This window comes from Stegostoma tigrinum, chromosome 12 (genome assembly GCF_030684315.1).
Source record: "Stegostoma tigrinum isolate sSteTig4 chromosome 12, sSteTig4.hap1, whole genome shotgun sequence".
Taxonomy (NCBI): domain Eukaryota; kingdom Metazoa; phylum Chordata; class Chondrichthyes; order Orectolobiformes; family Stegostomatidae; genus Stegostoma; species Stegostoma tigrinum.
Window position 1 is genome coordinate 68533470 of NC_081365.1, and position 18986 is coordinate 68552455.

An 18986-nucleotide genomic window follows, 5' to 3' on the forward strand; every position below is an offset into this window, starting at 1 on the left:
TCTACAGCTCCCTTGCGGGGTAAAAGAAAACACAGCGAAATACTTCAGCTGTTTTCTGAACTGTAACACCTGACCTGATCACACAAAAGTACCCATCACTTTTTCGTCTTAGGGATAACGACTGGATTCCACTCTCCTCTTCTTCCCCCAAAACCTCATCGGGAACCAAAATGGCGCGCGCACGCACGCCGCCGCCCGTTCGAAACCCCCAGTCGCTATGGTTACAAACGGTCTCCCTACCCAGCGAAGAAGGGCATGAGCTATCGCGATATCTTTTGAAGTTTCTTCCTCCCCACCTCCGAACCCTCCCCCTTCTTCCCAGCAACGTAACTCCCTCGGTCGGTAATTGAAAACAGAGGAGTTCAGGCAGCGGAAAGCCTGGGGAAGGGGTGGGGGCCAAAGGCACACTGACTGACTGACTGACTGACTAACTAACTAAATAACTGCCGAACAAAAGATGTCTGGGGCCGTGGCGGAACTGGAGTGAATGAGTGTCCGACCGGCTGACTTAGGTGTCAGGAATCCGGTCCAGGGCGTAGGGAAAACGGGTGGGCAGTGAAGCGCTCGAGCACTACCTTCGCCTCTCCCCATCCTTCAAACTCTTCATCGCGGAGTTCGGAAGGGGCGCTGGGAAGCTTGGAGCCGACATCAATGGGTGAGTGCGGCATCCGGAGAGTTAAACCGGGCCGGGGAGGGGGGCGCCTGGCGATCTCCCATCTCCCCGGCTAAAGCGGACACGTCCCGTCGGCCAGGGTCCTGTCAGCAGCAGCAGCACTACCACCATCATCCCCGCCCCTGACACGTTTGCAGCGGGCTGACAGAGAGAGAGAGCTCTTCCCCCTTTCCCGTACACTACCACTCTGCCACACGTTGCTGCAGCCCAGGCAGCAGCAGCATCTTGCCCGCTCCGCTCACCCAACTTACTGGCTATCCGCAAGGGAGCAGACTGAGCTGTATTTCCCTCGGTCCCCTTCTCATGAAGCCTGGGGTCCTATGACCTCCGACGGTTTTGGGTATATCTGTCCCATTTCAAGGCTGCATATCGGCAGCACTGTCACAGGCTCTGCGGGGCAACACTTACGCTAAATATAATTGAACAATGGAGAAACTGTTCCTTGTTTCAAATTTATTCTATACGCCTCATGTCAAATGATATATTTATGTACATAGTTATGGACATTATAAATCCAAACACCACTGTTCCCTCTTGCACCCGGTTCCCTTTGCTGACTTCATATTTTTTTTGCATGATCAACATTCTCACATTGTAAAAGAAGACTTGTACGGTTATAACTGTCGGGTGATGCCTCTGTGCCAGGCCGTGCCTTTGGCTCTGGTACAGAGTAGCGTTGAATAACTTGAATCGTAGGTAACAAGGTGTGGAGCTGAATGAACACAGCAGGCCAAACAGCATCTTAGAAGCGCAAAAGCTGACGTTTCGGCCCTAGACCCTTGGATCATAATTAGTTTATTCTCTGACCCTTAAGTATCATTGTCATAGAATAATCGAATCTCTACGATGTGGAAGCAGCTATTCGGCCCATTGAGTCCCTACCGACCCTATGAAGGGCATCCTTTCCAGACACCCCTACTCCATCCTATCCCTGTAACCCTTCATTTACCAAGGCTAAACTATCCACCCTGCATATCCTTGGACATTATGGGCAATTTAGCCAATCCACTGAAATCTTTAAGTTTTTCTTTAACTATAAACCCAGATCTACTGCTTGCCAATTTTTGCTTGACATGTATCTGTAAAATATAGAAGGTTCGGAAGGGAATTGAAAAGCAAATAAAAGAAAGAAGGCAGAGTATTAAAACAGGTGGTCAGCCAATATAAAGAGGCTTGCCAAAATCATTGATAGAAAAATCAATAAAAATGGGCAGCACGGTGACCCGATGGTTAACACAGTGCCAGGGACCCGCGTTTGATTTTAGCCTCGGGTCACTGTGTTGAGTTTGCACGTTTTCCCTGTGTCTGTGTGGGTTTCTTCTGGGTGTACCAGTTTCCTTCCCCAGTCCAAAGATGTGTAATTAGGTGGATTGGGATTTCTAAATTACCCATCATGTTTGGGGAAATGTAGGTGAGGTGCATTAGCCGTGGGAAATATGGGGGATGGTGATGGCCCTGGGTGGGATGACTGTCGATGGGTTGGTGTGGACTTGTTGGGTTAAATGGCCTGATTCCACACTAGCGATTTTATAAATTTTTTAAAAAGGTAGTGAGCGGAGGAGTAGGGCTGCCTAGGGACTTGTTAGAATTTGGGATGGGGCATATTTGACACATTAAATGAGTTGCTGGATCTGTCTTTATCAAGGAAGGAAATCCTTTCCTGGCCATGGTCAATGTAGATGTTTAAAATTAATATGTAGGAAATACTAGATAGGCAATCTGCACCCAGAATTGATAAAAAACATTGTGTCAGATGAGTTAATATCCAAGGATGCTAATAGATTTGAGAGTGGAAATTGCAGTGGTGCATAATGATTGTATAGTATTCCCACCATTCTTCAACTTGGGTGGTGCCAGACAGCTGGAGAATTGAAAATTGAAAATGTTACTTTGCTGTTCAAAACAGCATGTAAAGATAAGTTGCAACAGCAGTACTCTCTTGCGTCCGGTTCTGGCACTACTCTTTAGGGGGAATGTGAAGGCCTTGGTGTTGTTACAGAAAAGATTCACAAGAATGGTTCCAAGAATGAGGAACATGACTTATGTTAGAGGCATAGATTGGTGAAGTTGGGACTTGAAGAAAAGGTTGTGAGGAGATTTGTTAAGACGTATTTGAAATTGTGAGATGCGTAGTTGGAGGAGGTTGAGAACCAGAAAGGAAAAATAAAATGGCAAAAGAAGCAGTGGTGAAATGAGGAAAATGTTTTTCGTGAAGTTAGGTGATAGGGGTCTGGAATGCACAGCCTGAGAACATGGTGGAGATATAGTGTATCGACTTTAGATCGGTTGAGTTGTTCTGTATCTTGCTGTGGTAGATACTGGATGGTACTTGCTAAACCCACAATAAAATTTCTGCTGTTATGTGTGATTCTGTGATTGAGTAACACTTGCTGAATGTCCCAAATGCACGAATAGGTACAATATGGACCAGTTTAAGACAATCATTTGTTTGTAATGCAGGTCATTTACATTTGTTAGAAACTACAGTTTTGTTCATAGTGCAATCAAAAAGGAACATGTTCAAGGATTGTGCCTTTTCTGAACTTCCAGAGTACTTTGGAAGCCATTGGTTTGAACACTGTCATGGAGACAGCGATCAGTCAAATTGCTAACCAATCAACAGCACCTTTCTCCTGTAGTATAAACTTTTATTATCTTTTGGGATTTGGCATTTTTTCTAGTTCTGATTGCAAGATGAACAGCTTTGGAAATGTGTCTCTGCTGCACCAAAATTCAATTTCCGTACCACTAGGTAAAGATGATGTATTATTGACTTCTTTGATTAGTTATTGCTTGTTTGCTAAATTTATATCAGTAACTGTATTTTTGATTTAGCAAGTCAATAATGAAATGTAATGGTATGTGGTGACTAGATTTTATTCCGTTTGCTTATGAGAGTTGGGGTTGATTTGCTCAGTTGACTGAATTGGTTTGTGATGAAGAGTGAAGACAACAATACAATTTAAATTTCTATACTGGCTCAGGTCACCACAGAGGCCCTGCCTTCTGAATCTTGTTCCTTGTTTGTGGCAAGGTGACCATTTGATTAAACTTATCACCAGTTGTGTGTGTCACTTTGAGAGTGCAGTCTTTGGTCATTTGGAACTATGTGGCCTTTATCTATTTCATTTATTGGAGTTATGTATTTTCCTAAGTTTGCTTGGACATTAAACGCTAAAATTGTCAACTCTACTGTTTGCTTATTAGAGGGCATAGCCGTTTTACCATTTCTTAAATGCTTTCACTTTGTTCTCCTTAGCAACTCTTTTGCAACTTTCTGATCGCTTTCTGCCTCTTCTGCACAACTATCACCCACGCTTCGTTACAGTTTTGAACTGGAGGAACACAGCAGGTCAGGCAGCATCAGGAAGTAGGAAAGTTGAAGTTTCGGGTCGCGACCCTTCATCAGTTTCCCCCAGCTCCACACTGTATTGGCTTTGACTTCCAGCATCTGTTGTTCTTGCTAAATAAAAACCAAAAGAACTGCGGATGCTGTAAGCCAGGAACAAAAACAGAAATTGCTGGAAAAGCTCAGCAGGTCTGGCAGCATCTGTGAAAGAAAAAAAAGAACCAGAGTTAACGTTTTGAGTCCGGTGACCCTTCCTCTGAAGTTCTGAGGAAGAATCGCCAGACCTGAAATGTTAACTGATCTTTTTTTCTTCACAGATGCTGCCAGACCTGCTGAGCTTTTCCAGCAATTTCTGTTTTTGCTTCTGCATGTCACCCATGCTTCTTTGTTATGTAACGTTTGAAAGCATTGTCTTTAGATTATTAAATCATAATCTAGTAAACTGATTTAAAAGATGCAGGGGAAAGTCCATTTGGAATTTTGCCATCCAATAGAATTAGCTGGTACAGGTTTATTGTTAAAATAGTACCAATATTGGAGCTTATATGTGCAATGGAAATATCTAGCAATCTGTATTATTTAACAATCTTTGTTCACGCAGTGAATTGCTGGCAGTTTCTTTCCATTTTAAAATTAACCAGTAGATCTTATTGTCCAAAGTTCTATGAAACTATTGGTTTTGAAAGTTCAAACCTTAAAGTTTTGCTTATTGCTAGATGTAAGTGTAATGAGAATTAAATAAACTGGGACTTCAGTCTCTGCCGTGTGTATCAAATTTTAAAATTTGCAGCCAATTATTGAATATTATTTTTGAATAATCTTTTGCATTCTTTTTCATTACTTTTTTGATAAATTGAAATTTAAATGATACCAACCTGCATGGCAATCATAAAACAGTCATGTGTTCCTGGAGCAAAACTAGATAGTGGCCCAAGTAAATTGAGGATTTTGGGAAGTTGCTAATATAGCCCAGTTCCCCAAATGAAGTTGTGAACATTTCTATTTTATTGTCAGGAACTGATGCTTGTTTGCAATGGTTAGACTCTCAATATGCTGCCTACTAAAGCGGCATAAAGGAAACTGTAATAGCTGTCACATTTGCGAAGTTGCTAGCTAACCTCAGAGGGCACCACTTAACAAAAATGTAAATTTTCAAGATATGAGATGCCAGGGTTGTTTTGAATGTTTTTCAGAGTTTGCGAATACCAATATTTTATCAGTGCAGTTTTTGTAATTTGTGTGTGTGTGTGTGAGTGAGTTTTTTCTTGCTTTCCTGTCCTTGGCCTACTTCTGCAGAATAAAACTCTTTACTGTGTTACAATACTGTCTCCCGGAATGGATTAGCACCATTGCTAGTGGGTGATTTGTTCAACTTTATCTGAAAAGTCAGCTTCCTATCTGTACGAAATTTTGAATTTGTTGTACTAAGTTGTGGATAGTTTTTAGCTACCTGACCAGGGCTGGAGAGAATGTGAACCACCTTGGAGGAAACGTATTGTTTTGATTGATTGGAACTCCTGTCGCAATGTATTATCAAATTCGATCATCAATTTTGTGCATATTTTTGAGGCTTGATCACATGCCCACCCAATTCCACCCATTCCATCCTTGTACTCCTGCTACTGGGCATCCTGTTCATCCTTGTGATACGTTGACTGACTGCCTTCTGGAATTGGAAAATAAATTGCCAGGTTGTTTGACATTTAGCTGTCATCCAGCTGTTTACTCCCACCTCCCTGGTACCCCTACTTTCAATATTTTTATAGTTAATGAGCAAGTATTCAAAGCAAATCTGAGAAAACTGTTTTTTAGCATTCCTTTTTAACACACTCACCCCCTGCTCCCCACTTCCTCAACATTACGATCAGCTGTGCTCTTACCCGACAACTCTGACAAGCACACATAGATTGTAGGAAGCCACCTGGAGGAATTGGGCATATTTCTAACCTGTGAAATTAATTTATATATTTGTAGAGTGTGCGTGTTTGTGGCTAGGTTCTTAATTAAAATTTTAAAAATTAAATTTTAATCACCAGCGGAGAAGAGCTATCTTTGTATGTGCATTTGAAGCAGGTGCTGTCACACTTAAAAAAAATAGGAATAGGCCATCCAGCCCTTTGAGCCTGCCCAATTCAATGAGATTGTAGCTGATTTATGGTCTAACTCCCCTTCCACCAGCTTTTGGCCTATATCCCTCATTGCTTTAGCTGAACAAAAATTAATCTATCATAGATTTAAAATTAAAACTGATCTAGCACCAGCTGTCATTTGTTGAAGAGACTTGCAAACATTTACAACCCTTTGAGTGCAGAAGCGCTTCCTGACACCTTTTCTGAATGGTCTGGCCCTAATTCTCAGACTATGTCCCCTAGCTCTAGGTTCCCTAGCCAGTGGAATTAGTTTATTTGCCCTGTTTTTGCCTATTAGACTTAGAACGTTACAGGTGATCTGATCAAAATTCTGTAGAAAATACCTCTAATTTGTATAATCTCTCCTCATAATTTAGCCTCAAATCTAGGTATCATTCTTGTAAGTGTATATTTTACTGCCTCAAAGGCCAACATATCCTTCCTAAGGTGTGATTATAGTTGATCATCTGACTCTGTTCCCTGTTTCTACTTTCTTCCCATACCTTTTAGCTCCAAGAACTATCTAACTCCTTGAAAACATCATTTTCTTTGCCCTCAACAGCTTTCTGTGGCAGAGAATTCCACAGGCTCACCACTCTGGGTGAAGAATTTTTTTCCAAATCTCAGCCCTCATATCCTTAGACTCTGACCTCTGCTTCTTGACTGGTCATTGGGAATATCTTTCCTGCATTTATTCGGTGTAATCTCATTAGAATTTTGAGTTTTTGAGAGATTTCACCCACACACACACATGCACATCTTATTCTTCTGCCAGTGAATATAGTCTTACCTGATCCAGTGTCTCATAATTTGTCTTGCCATTCCAGGAATCAATCTGGCAAACTGTTTATTGTGCTCCATCCCCCACCCTTTCCAGTGAAAAAGGAGACCAAAACTGTATACAACACTCCAGGTGTTGTTTCACCAAGGCCCTGTAAAATTGCAGCAAGACATCCTTGCTTGTATACACAAATCTTATCACTATGAGACCAATATATTGTTTGCCTCCTACATCACCTGCTACACGTTGATGTGTGCAAGGGCACCCATGTCATGTTGCTCCTCACCCTTTCCTATTCTATCACCGTGCACATAATAATCTGCTTTCCTGTTTTTACTACCAAAATGGAAAACATCACACTTACCCACAATGTAATTCATCTTCCATGCATTTACTAATTCTCTCAACTTGTCTAAATCGTGCTGAAGTATTTGCATCCTGCTGACCAAGTAACCCTTTTACCAAGCTTTGTGGCACCTGCAAGTTTGGAGATATATATAGTTCCCTCACCTAAAGTATTCGTACTTGTATATATATTGTGAACATCTGAGGTCGAAGCGTTGATTCCAGAGGTGCCCCATTCTCACTGGCTGCCACTGAGAAAAAGATCCATTTATTCCTACCCTTTGTTTCCTGTCTGCCAGCCAGTACCCTATCCATGTTAGTACACCATCCCCAATCCCAGAATAATGGGGCAAGCTCAATGAGTGCAAAGAAGTATTCCTGTTCCTATTCAAGATGTTGTTCACTAATAGTGTTAAATATTTTATAATTAATTTGTTCAGAGATGTTATTGGACCATCTAAAGCAGATGGGACTTGAACTCTGACCTCCTGGTCTAGAGATATGGACAATGCATCCCAAGATTATCTTCTCATCTGTCACTTCAGCAACAATGGTCTAGCGATGAATCTTGGCCTAATGGTTGCAGCATGAGGCCTACCTGTCTAAACATGATTTAAACCAAGGCCAGAGGTTTTCCAAAACAAGTTTGTTCATTTACTTATGCTGTATTTATGCTATATTTTAAAAATACTTTTGAAGTTTGACATGGGATTGTATTGGGCTTTTGTTGAATGCTAACTTGACTGTCTCTCTTTGCTGACATGGAAAATGGAAAAGAAACTGGAGCAATAAAACTTTACAGTTTCATGTTCATAAATTTAAGCAAAAATCTGAAATGGAACAGTTTTCCTTCCTCTAAGCTAATTCCAACTTTGAATGTGAGGTGGAACAATGAAGTGTGGACTATTGGTCTGTACCAACGATCATCTAATTTGATAAACTAAATTGTGCCTCTTTGCAGCTATAAATTAAGGGAAAATGGATTTCATGCTTGGAAATGCAAGACTCGGTCTATCTAATTGGGATGAATTCTGCTAAGAGATTGCAGGATTTGGATATAAAGTTGCCAGATCTGAATTTTATCTTGTATAACATGAAACTGTTTGGAATTATGTCGCACAATATGACCATTTAGTGTTCAGTCAGTGGAGTAATTTGACATTTGTTAAAATTTTCTTTATTTTTATTCCAGTGGAAGCGATTGTTGAATTTTCTTATGAAGCTCAGCATGATGATGAGCTGACCATTTCTGTAGGAGATATTGTAACTAATATCAAGAAAGAAGATGGAGGCTGGTGGGAGGGGGAACTCGATGGCAGAAGAGGTTTGTTCCCCGACAACTTTGTAAGAGTGAGTATACATCAGTTACTGTCATTAAGTAATATTTGGTGTTGGCAGATATTAACAGTGGAGGTCTTTTAGTAGAGAAAGCTGATGCAGTCTGTTCTGTTCGTAGAAGTATTTTAGCAAAAAACTTTTCTTGCAACCTGATTAAGGTCTAGTATCAATGCACATCTTCCATTCCCACAGTAAAGGCTGCGTTATGTTTGCTGCTTCCTTTTTGCTAAGTGTGCTGCTTGTATTGTTAACAGATGTTTGCAAATTATTTACTAAAATGTTCCATTAGCTGTTACAAGTTACTTACCCAGAAGTTGCAGGAGTCTTCCAATTTTCAAAGTAATCTCAAATAAGCAAGATTAAGAATTTTGCATTCCAGTTTTACCCTTAATTTACTTGCTGTTAAAAGCAATCTTAAAGTGTAGTTTGATTTATGAAGCAGCATTGAATTGCTAACCAAAAGGGTTTTTTTGTAAGCAGTGTGTTTTTAAACTGTCTTCCAGAGCATGCAATTTAAATGTGGGGTGAAATCACACTGTCACTCAGACTTACCACTTCCTTCCTTCAAAGTTACAAAAATGAATTATTTTCATAATCGAACTTTTCCTGACATAAACAGTTAAATGACCAAAACTGTAACCGTAACCTACATTGATAATACTGTTTTGAGGCCATGTTTACAAAACTGTTATTTCAAGTCTGTGCACTTGTAAAAGTATGTATTCTTGAATATGTTGTCGACATTCACGTGACCTGTTTTTTGGGTTACCAGTTTCATCAGGAAGATGTACTGAAGTAACGCTTTCTACCTCTGAGCATCAGCTAGTTGTTAACATCTGCACTAGTGAAAAAAAGCAGGAAACTGTGGTAAATAATTATTTGCTTGGTTGATTTCATCTGTGTTTAAAATGAGCTGGTAACGTAAAAATGAAGAATTCTTTTTGTAAGGTTCTGGTTATATCTTGTTAACAAACATTACTTTGTGAACCTTAGCAGTAAGCTCACATATATCATGGTTCACACACAAATATTAATACGGTTGAGCATAACAGTTAACACAAATCATGCGCCTTTGATGCAGAATGTTTTATATGTAAAAGCATCATAATCTGTGAAGGTCAGAAGGGAATTGTGTTCAATTACTAGCTGATGCTAAATCAGCAGTTCCCAAATTGAGTCAATGAGGGGCATATTGATGTTGGTTTTAATGTTGCTGGCTCAGAGAATTCCATGCAGCTAGAGTTTTTTGCTCATAATTAACTGCTGTATATCCTATGCTGAAGAACACTTTGAAGGACGCAGCCCTAAACATCAGGGATGGGAAAGTTGTGCCATTTTGTGCATTCTCGAATTGGTTTTGAGATCTTGTGGCGGAGTGGCATCCTGCCCCTTGACGTGAAGGTTTGGGCTTGTCTCCCACCTGCTCTAGAGATGTGTCAAAACATCACCAAACAGATTGATTAAAAATATCTGAAAGCTGAAGTGGGGGATGTGTAGGAAGTGGAAGGCTGAACACAAGGCCTGGAACAAAATGGACCCAAGGCTTAAGCTGCGGACATTGTGTCAGGGGTGTTTGAGTCTGGCGTTTTAAAAGGTTGATGACGTTATTTTCTTGATACAAATTTGCTTTATTGCATTTAGTAGAAATTGTACCCTTCAAATGATCAGATGTGACAAAAGTTAGTGGCTTGAGGGATTTGGTTAGCTGAGTAGAGCTTATTCTGAAAATAAGTTTGGATCGGCTGCAGTTGGGTCTGCTACTTGTATTCTTGAATTTTATAAAATACAGAAATTGAGAACAAATAAAGTCGCACTTTATTTTCTGTTTTGATACTGTATGTCCTTGCAATTGATTTAATGACTAATTAAGAAGACAAGAACATTTTTCTAATTCCACACTTGCTTGAAGGTGTTGGATGGTTAAGCTTTATCTCTACCCAGCTATCTAATTTCCTGTGTGAAAGTATTACAGCATATGTTTATGCTTCAGAGACGGTCTAGAATAGTTCCAGAATATCACTCCATGATCAGAATAGCTTGTAAACCACAATGTTCAGTCTTTTGAGAGTTGTTGCCAATTGGAGTTGTCATGTTCCTCCCAAGTCCAAAATGAACATGTCACTGCAGTCAAAATCGACTTTCCTGAACAGTTAGACAGAGTGAAAAGATTTGCTTATTTCTTTGTGTCCCTTGTGATTTTGGAACAGTAATCATCTTCTCCTTTCAGAGTCTTTATCTCTTTTTCTGATTAAACTAATTCTCTTTTACTTAATATGTTTCAGCCCTTAGTATGTATTTAAGAATAGAATAGATTTAAAGATCATTTAAAAACAAAATTCAACAACACTGCTGTGCCTTTTTGACCTTTGTGTATTTCAAAAGTGGACATGTGTGTGCTTGAGCGTGGGTGTGAATTTTACTGTTTTAACTTAACTTCACCTTCAAGCTAGTCAGTGAACGGTAAATACCCATTGAATTACTTTCTTTATACATCTCACCTGAGGGACTTGGCTAGCATTTTAGGTAGCTTTTTCAGTGTAGAAAAATATTTTCATATGCTTCAGAGGCCTAAATGAAAATGGGTCTTGTGCCAAAATAGCAATATTTAAGAGGGATAATCAAAGGAGTGAATTGTAATCTGCCTCAAAGATGGAAAGGAATGCAAAAAGATGATTATAAGGAGGGAATTCCAGGACTTGAGGGCTGATTTTGCAGTTCAGGATTAGGGGAATACAAGAAACTAGAGTTGTAGTCCTGGCGAGTTTCAGGTAATTCTTATTGGAGGAGAATAGAGATGGAAGGGATAGATTTAAAAAAAGGAAATAATTTTATATGCGAAGATTGAAGGATGACTGGAAGAGTATTAGAGTATTTGGGGCAAGAATATGTGGGTTGATTGGGTACCTATTTAAATTTGGTGAAAATGTAATGCAACTCCAACATGCCAGCTTTTGGTGCAATAAGCTACATGCAGGTAGTTTGCTTTTTTTAACAGCACTCAATAGCGGTGGCAGGAAGCTGTATAAAGTGCTATTTAATCCCGTAGTTACATGCAAATGAAGGAATTTCAAATTGAATTCAACCCTTTGGAATTAATTTCCCCAGTGTGGGTTTTCCAGGATTTCAGGAAATGTGCCAATGAAAAGGTAAGTTTCAGATGGAGTTTATGGAGGGGCCATTTGAAACTTCATATTATTTGATCTCAATCAATACTCAGTTATAACTGCTTTGTCATTTCCTTCTGGCAGGCAAAATATCTGCATAGAGGTTTTCATCACCCTGTGTTAGCTAATTTTTGTTGGTACATGAACAAATAATGCTTTTACTTTAAAATTCTCAGCTGAATTTTAGTTCTGCCATGACCTTTTTTGTCCCCCATCCCCCTCTATATTTGTATTCTTCACCAGTTCTAGAATCTTCAATTACCTGTGCTCAGCTTTTCTAGCCTTGAGCAATTTTAATTATTTGGTCATTGGTGGCTGTGAGTTCTGCTGCCCAAATCCTAAGCGTAGATATTGAGGATCAAAATTTCAATCTCTCCTTTTTTTTCTCCTTTTGAAACATTTTAAAACCATTTACCCTATATGACCTAATGTGGCTCGATGTCCAATTTAATTTTAAAGGTTCTTATAAAGCGTAGTGCGACATTATACAACAAAGTTGTTGCTGTCACATCGACGCTAGGAGAATAAGAGGTCCCTCGAATGTTTTTGACACTACATGTGAAGAAGATCACCAGTCTCGGCAGCAATGGTGTATGGTGGTGGAATCAGGAAGTGCATAAGTGAGGTTTAAGGTCTACTTTTTGGACCTAGTTATATTGCATTACTAGTTCCATTTGCTTTTAATTTCTTTGCTTCTACTTTTTCCCACTGACCTACTATAGCTGTATCTAGAGACTTGCAGTCTGCACGTAAACGTATTAGGTATCTGACTTGGATTGTTTGATGGGGCTAGGAAATAGATCAACTTGGAATGTGATGGTGATAAGTTGACTAAATGCATATTCACGTTTACTACTGATTATTTTAATCAACCAAATTCAGACATGTTATGACCCACCATGTGAAGCAGGTAAGACTTGAACCTAGGCCTTCTGACCCAAAGGTAGAGACACTGTCATTGTACAACAAGGGCCCTTCACTTTTACTTCATTGTTTGGTTTCCCATCAATACAGGGTACATTGATTGCAAGCTGAGCAACATCATGGAAACTACAAGTTTCTGTCAGTTGCAAAGGTTTTTATTATATCAGTGTGCAGTTGGTGTACAACGATACAAGGAGGTCATGCAGCTATGTGCCATGTTTCCTTAGAGCCACCGAAATGCTTTCACAGAAGAGTCAAGCAAGTATTTCAGGCAACTTGTTTCACAAAGCAGATTTCAGAGATAGCTGTTGTGAAGTTCCTCCTTCCACTTTAGCTTATGACACCTATGAGGATCCCTATGACTGAAGCAGTGTAAGTGTGAGCACAGGAAATACATCACTACCAAGTGTTGTTGAGCAAATTATTTGGCCTGTTGAAGATTCACTTCAATTGGATAGGCTTGAAGGTGATATTTACTTTTTGCCATGCGATATGGCTAGGATTATAGCAACACCTGCCGTGTGCCCTGCTCAGTGTTGTACAAGGGAGTAAGTTCAAGGTGGCAAAGAGTGAATGTGCTTATAGGACACCCTTGGACCTGAAGAGGTGACATAGCGAAATGCAGCTCCCATTGCCAGAGCAGCTGAGTGAAACACTGTCTGGGGTTCCTTCACATCTGGCAAATTCAGTTTGTTGTAATTGGAGCTAGTACTAAATGAAACTCACATTCAATAATGCTGAGCCCCCTTATTTCACTACCATTTGCATTAAATAGTGCTTAAGCCACTCATTCAGCCATTGGGATCTCTCATGTACTGATATAATGATCAACTGAGAGTTATTTGGCGCTTGTTCCTTGACGATGTGAAATATGTGGAAATAGTGATAATCAAATATTACATGACCTTTTTTCAAACAAAAATTAATGGTATGAGGTTGTAGACATGCTTGCCAAGCTGATGGATGTGGTTGCAAATGTGTCTCTTCACCCCCCACCCCAGCTTGCGCGTGCGGTAACATGGTCAGTACACTTCCGGTGTAGCATTGGTGTTCTGTCCCGCTTATTATTTATATGCCATGTTTGTCAGTGCCTCAAAGTTGCTGATCTTTCACATCCCCTTTTGTTGATGAGAGCTTTGTGGTCCAGCTGAGAAAATTGTGCCTACCTGCCTATTCTTTGGATTCTGCAGATTTCTGTCAAGTGTTTGCTTTTGTACACTTGTGAATTGCAAATTGAAAACTCACCAAACTGTTGCAGTGGATCTCTCAAAGTGAGAGTATTTGTGTCAGTGGATGGCTATTAAGCCCTGTGACAGCATTCCGAAGCAAAAAGGGCCACTGGGAAATCATTCTTGTGCCTTTCTAGTGATGTTGCGTGCAGATGTTAGATGACAATGAAAGAAGTGTGAGTTAAATTTGACAAAGTGCTGCTTTTGTCCATCACCAGAATGTAACCCTTTCCTTGTTCTTTTCTTGGTTAAATGGAGTCAGAGATATCTTTAATTTGCTCAATCTTCTGCGAGTTCCTAATCTCTCCCATTCCATTGGAGATTTGAGTTTGCCATGCCCTATATTCATGGCGTCTCCTTAGCGTTTAGCACCGCCTTCTGTAAGTAGCAAAAATTTGCCTATATTGTATTTGCCATGTTTGTAATGTATTTGCCTGTGGAGGAAGTGCATTAAGTGGACAGGTGAGTGTCATTATAAAGAATGAAGTGAGTTGCAGTGATGGTTGGATATGTAGGGAGCTGAGGAAGAATAGATACTGCATCAACTTAATATTTTGAGAGGATTGATTTTATGGAGAATGCTGTCACTGTCGTGATGATTCCCTCTCAAGCAGTGTTGAAAGAATTGTAAAAATGGTGACATGGGACACAGATCGGGTTGTAGGCAGGATAGTGACTGGAATTGGTTTAAAACTGGAATGTAGCAGAAGCACAATTTGGAAGGCTAGACAATGTGAGAGAAATTTGGAAACTTCAAATAGGCATAGAATGAGAGAATTACTTGGAATTGAATTTGGCATGTTGGTAAGGGGGAGCTAAAACTAGAATATGGTGCAATAGAATGGCATAGAATTGAAGGTGGAAGATGACATGCATGAGAGGGGTGAGGAGTTGAAATTGGAAGAAGAATTTTGTATGATGAGACTGTGAATGGGATTTGAAACTAGAACAGGGCCCACAAGAATAGTGGCAAATTAGACCTGGACATGTAACAGGAACATGGACCACAAGGGTGGTGAGGAATTGAAAACTTGAGATGGGATATGAGGGAGTACGAGAGTGTGTTAGAGAGCTGGAATATGGCACAGGAGAGTGGTGGTGACTTGGAACTTGAATGTAGCCCATCCGAACTGCCTTGAATTGTTTGTGGCCAGTAAGTGGTGGCAAATTGGGATCTGAGCTGGAACATTGTGTGTGCGCATGAGCAACAGATAGGGAGTTGCAATCAGCCACTGAGCTGGAATGTGGTGCATGTGCATGAGAAAGAGAGAGAGAGAAAACCAAGCTGCCGTGTGGCATGTATGGACATGAGAGATGGGTTAATTGTACTCGGAGCTGGAAGGTGGTGCGTATGAAAGATGGCGAGTTGAAATATGAATCAGAGCTGGAATGTGGAATGCAAAAGAGGCAACCAATTGGAATCAGTATGGGAATGCAGCGTGTGATAGGCGGGAAATTGAATTTGGGATGGGACTGTGACACGATGTGGGAGCTAGACCATGGTGTGTGTGAGAGATTATGAATTTGAGCCAGATTATTTTGTGTGAGAGAGATGTGAAATCGGAATGAGAATAAGGTATTAGAGGATTAGTGAATTGGAACTGAAACATGACCTGCAAGATTGCTGGTGAATTGAAGCTGGGCCATGGCCAATGAGACTGCTGGGGAATTGGAATTGGAGCTTGAATTTGGCATGTGAGAGAGAGGTGGGGAATTGGAAATGAAACTAGAGTGACATTCACTACTCGCAATCATTAGTAGTAATGAATTGGACCTGGACCTGGATCGGGATCGTGGCTGAGTGCTCAAGTGGCAAGGAATTAGACCTAGAACCGGAACACAGTGGAGTGTGGAAGGACCGGGGAATCGAAACTGAAGCTGGAATGTGCTCTGCAAGAATGGTAGGGAATTGGACCTGGAATGGGAACGCTGTCTGTGAAAGTGGCAATGAATTGGACCAGGGTGTACAAGATTGGTAGGGAATTGGATTTGGGGCTGGAACTTGCCACTGCAAGAATACCAGGGTATTGGAATTTGAGCATGGTGTTTGAGTGGCAGGAATAGGAATTGAAACAATATCCAGGATATGTGAGAATTGGAACTGAACAGGATTGTAATGGATTGTGCAAAAGTGGAGGGAAGTTGTAACTGTAACATGGCCCATGGCCTGCAAGAGTGGTGGTGAATTGGAATTGATCTATGGTGCGCAATAGCGGTGAGGAATTGGAACTGGAATGGGACTGCATGTGTAAGAGAGCATGGTAGGAACTGGATATGGAGTGGGAGGGAGATGGAGAACGTGTGTGTGTATACACGTGTCAGAGAACTGGAGTTTGAATGGTCTGTGTGTGCATGTGAGCAATGGGGAACGTGGAGGTGTGTGTGTGAGAGCAACCTGGACCGTGTGCCAGAACAGTGGGGAATGGGGGCTGGACTGTGTCATTGGTAGAGAGACAGGGAATTGATTGTGCATTGTGGCTCGAATAGTGACAGGGAACCTGACCTGGATGGTGAAGTGACGGCAGCGGGCAACTTGAATTGGACTATAGAGCATGAGAGTGTCATTGAACTGGAACTGGATGGTGGTGTACGAGATGTGCAGTGATTTGAATTTTCATCTGCAGCTGGAATGTATCGCATGTGAGAGGAAACTGGAAACATGGCACAGTGTACAAGTGACAGGGAATTAGCATCTGGATCTGGAATGGGATGAAGCATGATGCATGAATGTGTTGGGAAACTGGAATTGGCATATGTTTGTGGTGGGAAGTTGGAGCGTGGTGGAGGATTGGTCCAGAATTGAAATTGGAACTGTCGCTGGAAGTGGTGTGCAAGAGAGTGGTGCTGAATTGGAATGTGAACGTGGCAGCAATTGGAATTGACATGGGTGAGTTTGGAGTGGGAATGGGAATGTAAAATGTGACAGTGGCGACGAATTGGAATGGAATACTCGAGAAAGAAGGGAATCGGAATGGCAATGTGTCACGCGAGAATGATGGGTACTTGAAATAGGAACGCGGTGGGGAATGGCAATTCGAATGGATTCAGTCCCGGTTTGCTGCTTTTAAATTGTTGCCGCTCTGTTGCTCCCCACCGGGTATGTGCTTTTTCTGGTACTTTCTGATGAACAAACCACTAGCTGTGTCAGGTCTTGATCTGACATTTTGGTTCAAATTTCCTGCCTTCACATCATCTCTTTCTGTTCTCCTCCTCCCACCCCCTCCCCCATACCAGCCAAACAACTTGAACTTTTTGCGATGGCACTCTTGTTTCTTTCAACTAGAACTGACTGCAGCCCACTCGTCCCAGTCTATTTCCATGTTTCTGACTGCAAGCCACTCTTCCCAGGAACCTCAATGTTGACAACTGTCAGCCTGCTTTGAGGTTCTTGCTGCCTGTATGTTTGAAAGTCAAGGTGGATGAGTGAACTAATGGCATTTTGGCACATGAAAGCATTCAAACTGGGGAGTTAGTAAGAATGTACTGGTAGTAAAGGACAACATAGTTTAAAGGATGTTGTTCTGTACAGCTGAGTAAGAGTTCTAATGGCTATATGACTTGTCTGTTTGCAAGAATTAGGACATTTGCTTTGGGCTCAGAGTTTGTAATGGGATGGCGACAGCCCAATAGTTTTGGTCCACATAGGTAGGAGTAGGAACAGTTCTACGAATAGCCTCTAGCTGTTTATACTGTTAAGATTAAAAAGCAGAACCTGCAGGGTAGTAATATCTGCATTATTACCTGATCCAGGATCAAATTGCCATGACGTCAATAAATTTAAAATTTAGATTTTTCATTTGCATCAGACTGGATCTCTAAAATCACATTTCTTTGAGTTTGATTTTCAACTCCTGATTTGCAGAAAAAAAAATACGTTTTTAAAATTGTTCACTTTTGTTTGTCTGTATAAATATAGCTGCCTATATTTTGTTTGTCAAAAGTTTCCTTGTTTTGGAACTAGACAATTTTGTTTTCCTCTCCCCACAGCCGCTTGCTTTTGCTGTGCATCGTGCTTACCCTATCAAAACAAAGAGTTTTTAAATTATTGCCAGTTAACTTGTGCTTCTAGATTGCTGCTGCTGCTGCTGCTGCTGCTGCTAAATAGTTAAGTATAAGAAACTATTGTAGGAAGTAGTGCATTATTAGATACATTTTTACAGATGTTTTGCAGCCGCATTGATTATTTATTTGTGCAAAAAATCATATTACAAGGTAAAAGTGGATTTCAGTATTTCACAATTTGAATTAATCTTGGAATTAAGAGCAGTGTGTACCTTTAATTATAAATCAAGTTTGATCTATGCAGGCCATTGACATTTGGAGCTGAAATTTTATTGCAGCAAATTTATTTACCAGCGGGTATTATGGAATGTGTTGCTAATTTTCTCGATTATTTAACTATCTTGCTCAAATTGTTCATCGGATTGGTATGTGATATTGTGATTCCTGGCTGCTGATCTTGATGAATTTGACAAGCTTACGCGGTTATTGCCAGCAGTGGGAGCTTGTGTTGTGATTCTGAGCTTTATTACAGCATTTGATACAATCAGAGCAGCATGATGGCAGAGATACTCATTAGGCTTTGTTTAAAGACCACTGTTTTAAGTGTGAAAGTTGTTGCAGGATTATCTGTAGAATTTCAGTTGTCCTGGATGGGTGTCATGAGTAGCAAGTTGTAATAGCCAGTTGTCAGACAAATAATTAGCTTTTGTTTTGGTTTCGTTTATAGCTTAGCGATTGCACTCACCTGGACTTCAAGGTTATGGGCTCAAATGCTACTCAAGCACTTGAGCTTGCAATCTAAGTTGGCAGTCAACTAGGATTTTGAAGCAGTGTGAAATTGTCTGTTGGCTTTTCAGATGAGATTTTAACCATGATCCTATCTGTCTTGCCATGTGAATGTAAAATGTGTGCAAGAATTTTTCTCCACTATAGTGCCAATATTCATCTCTCAATCAATATCCCTATAAATAAGTTATGTAATTATTATTGCTATTTGTGGAATCTTGCTGCACTCAAGTTCACAATTATTTCTACATTACAAGTGAGTAAAC

General features: G+C 40.6%; 1 protein-coding gene across 3 annotated transcripts in view; it reads left to right on the forward strand.

Annotated features, from left to right (window-relative positions):
- Positions 1–294: 294 nt before the first annotated feature.
- The window catches only part of sh3kbp1 (SH3-domain kinase binding protein 1), a 149161-nt gene continuing 130469 nt past the window's right edge, over positions 295–18986 (forward strand). The window contains exons 1-2 of one of the 3 annotated variants that reach the window (XM_048541349.2): positions 295–655; positions 8470–8627. In XM_048541349.2, the coding sequence (XP_048397306.1) occupies positions 652–655; positions 8470–8627 (162 nt within the window). In that variant the 5' untranslated portion in view covers positions 295–651. Of the gene's footprint in view, positions 656–8469; positions 8628–9393; positions 9483–18986 lie in introns of those variants that run through there. The other 2 variants (XM_048541348.2, XM_048541350.2) reach the window with 2 other exon arrangements.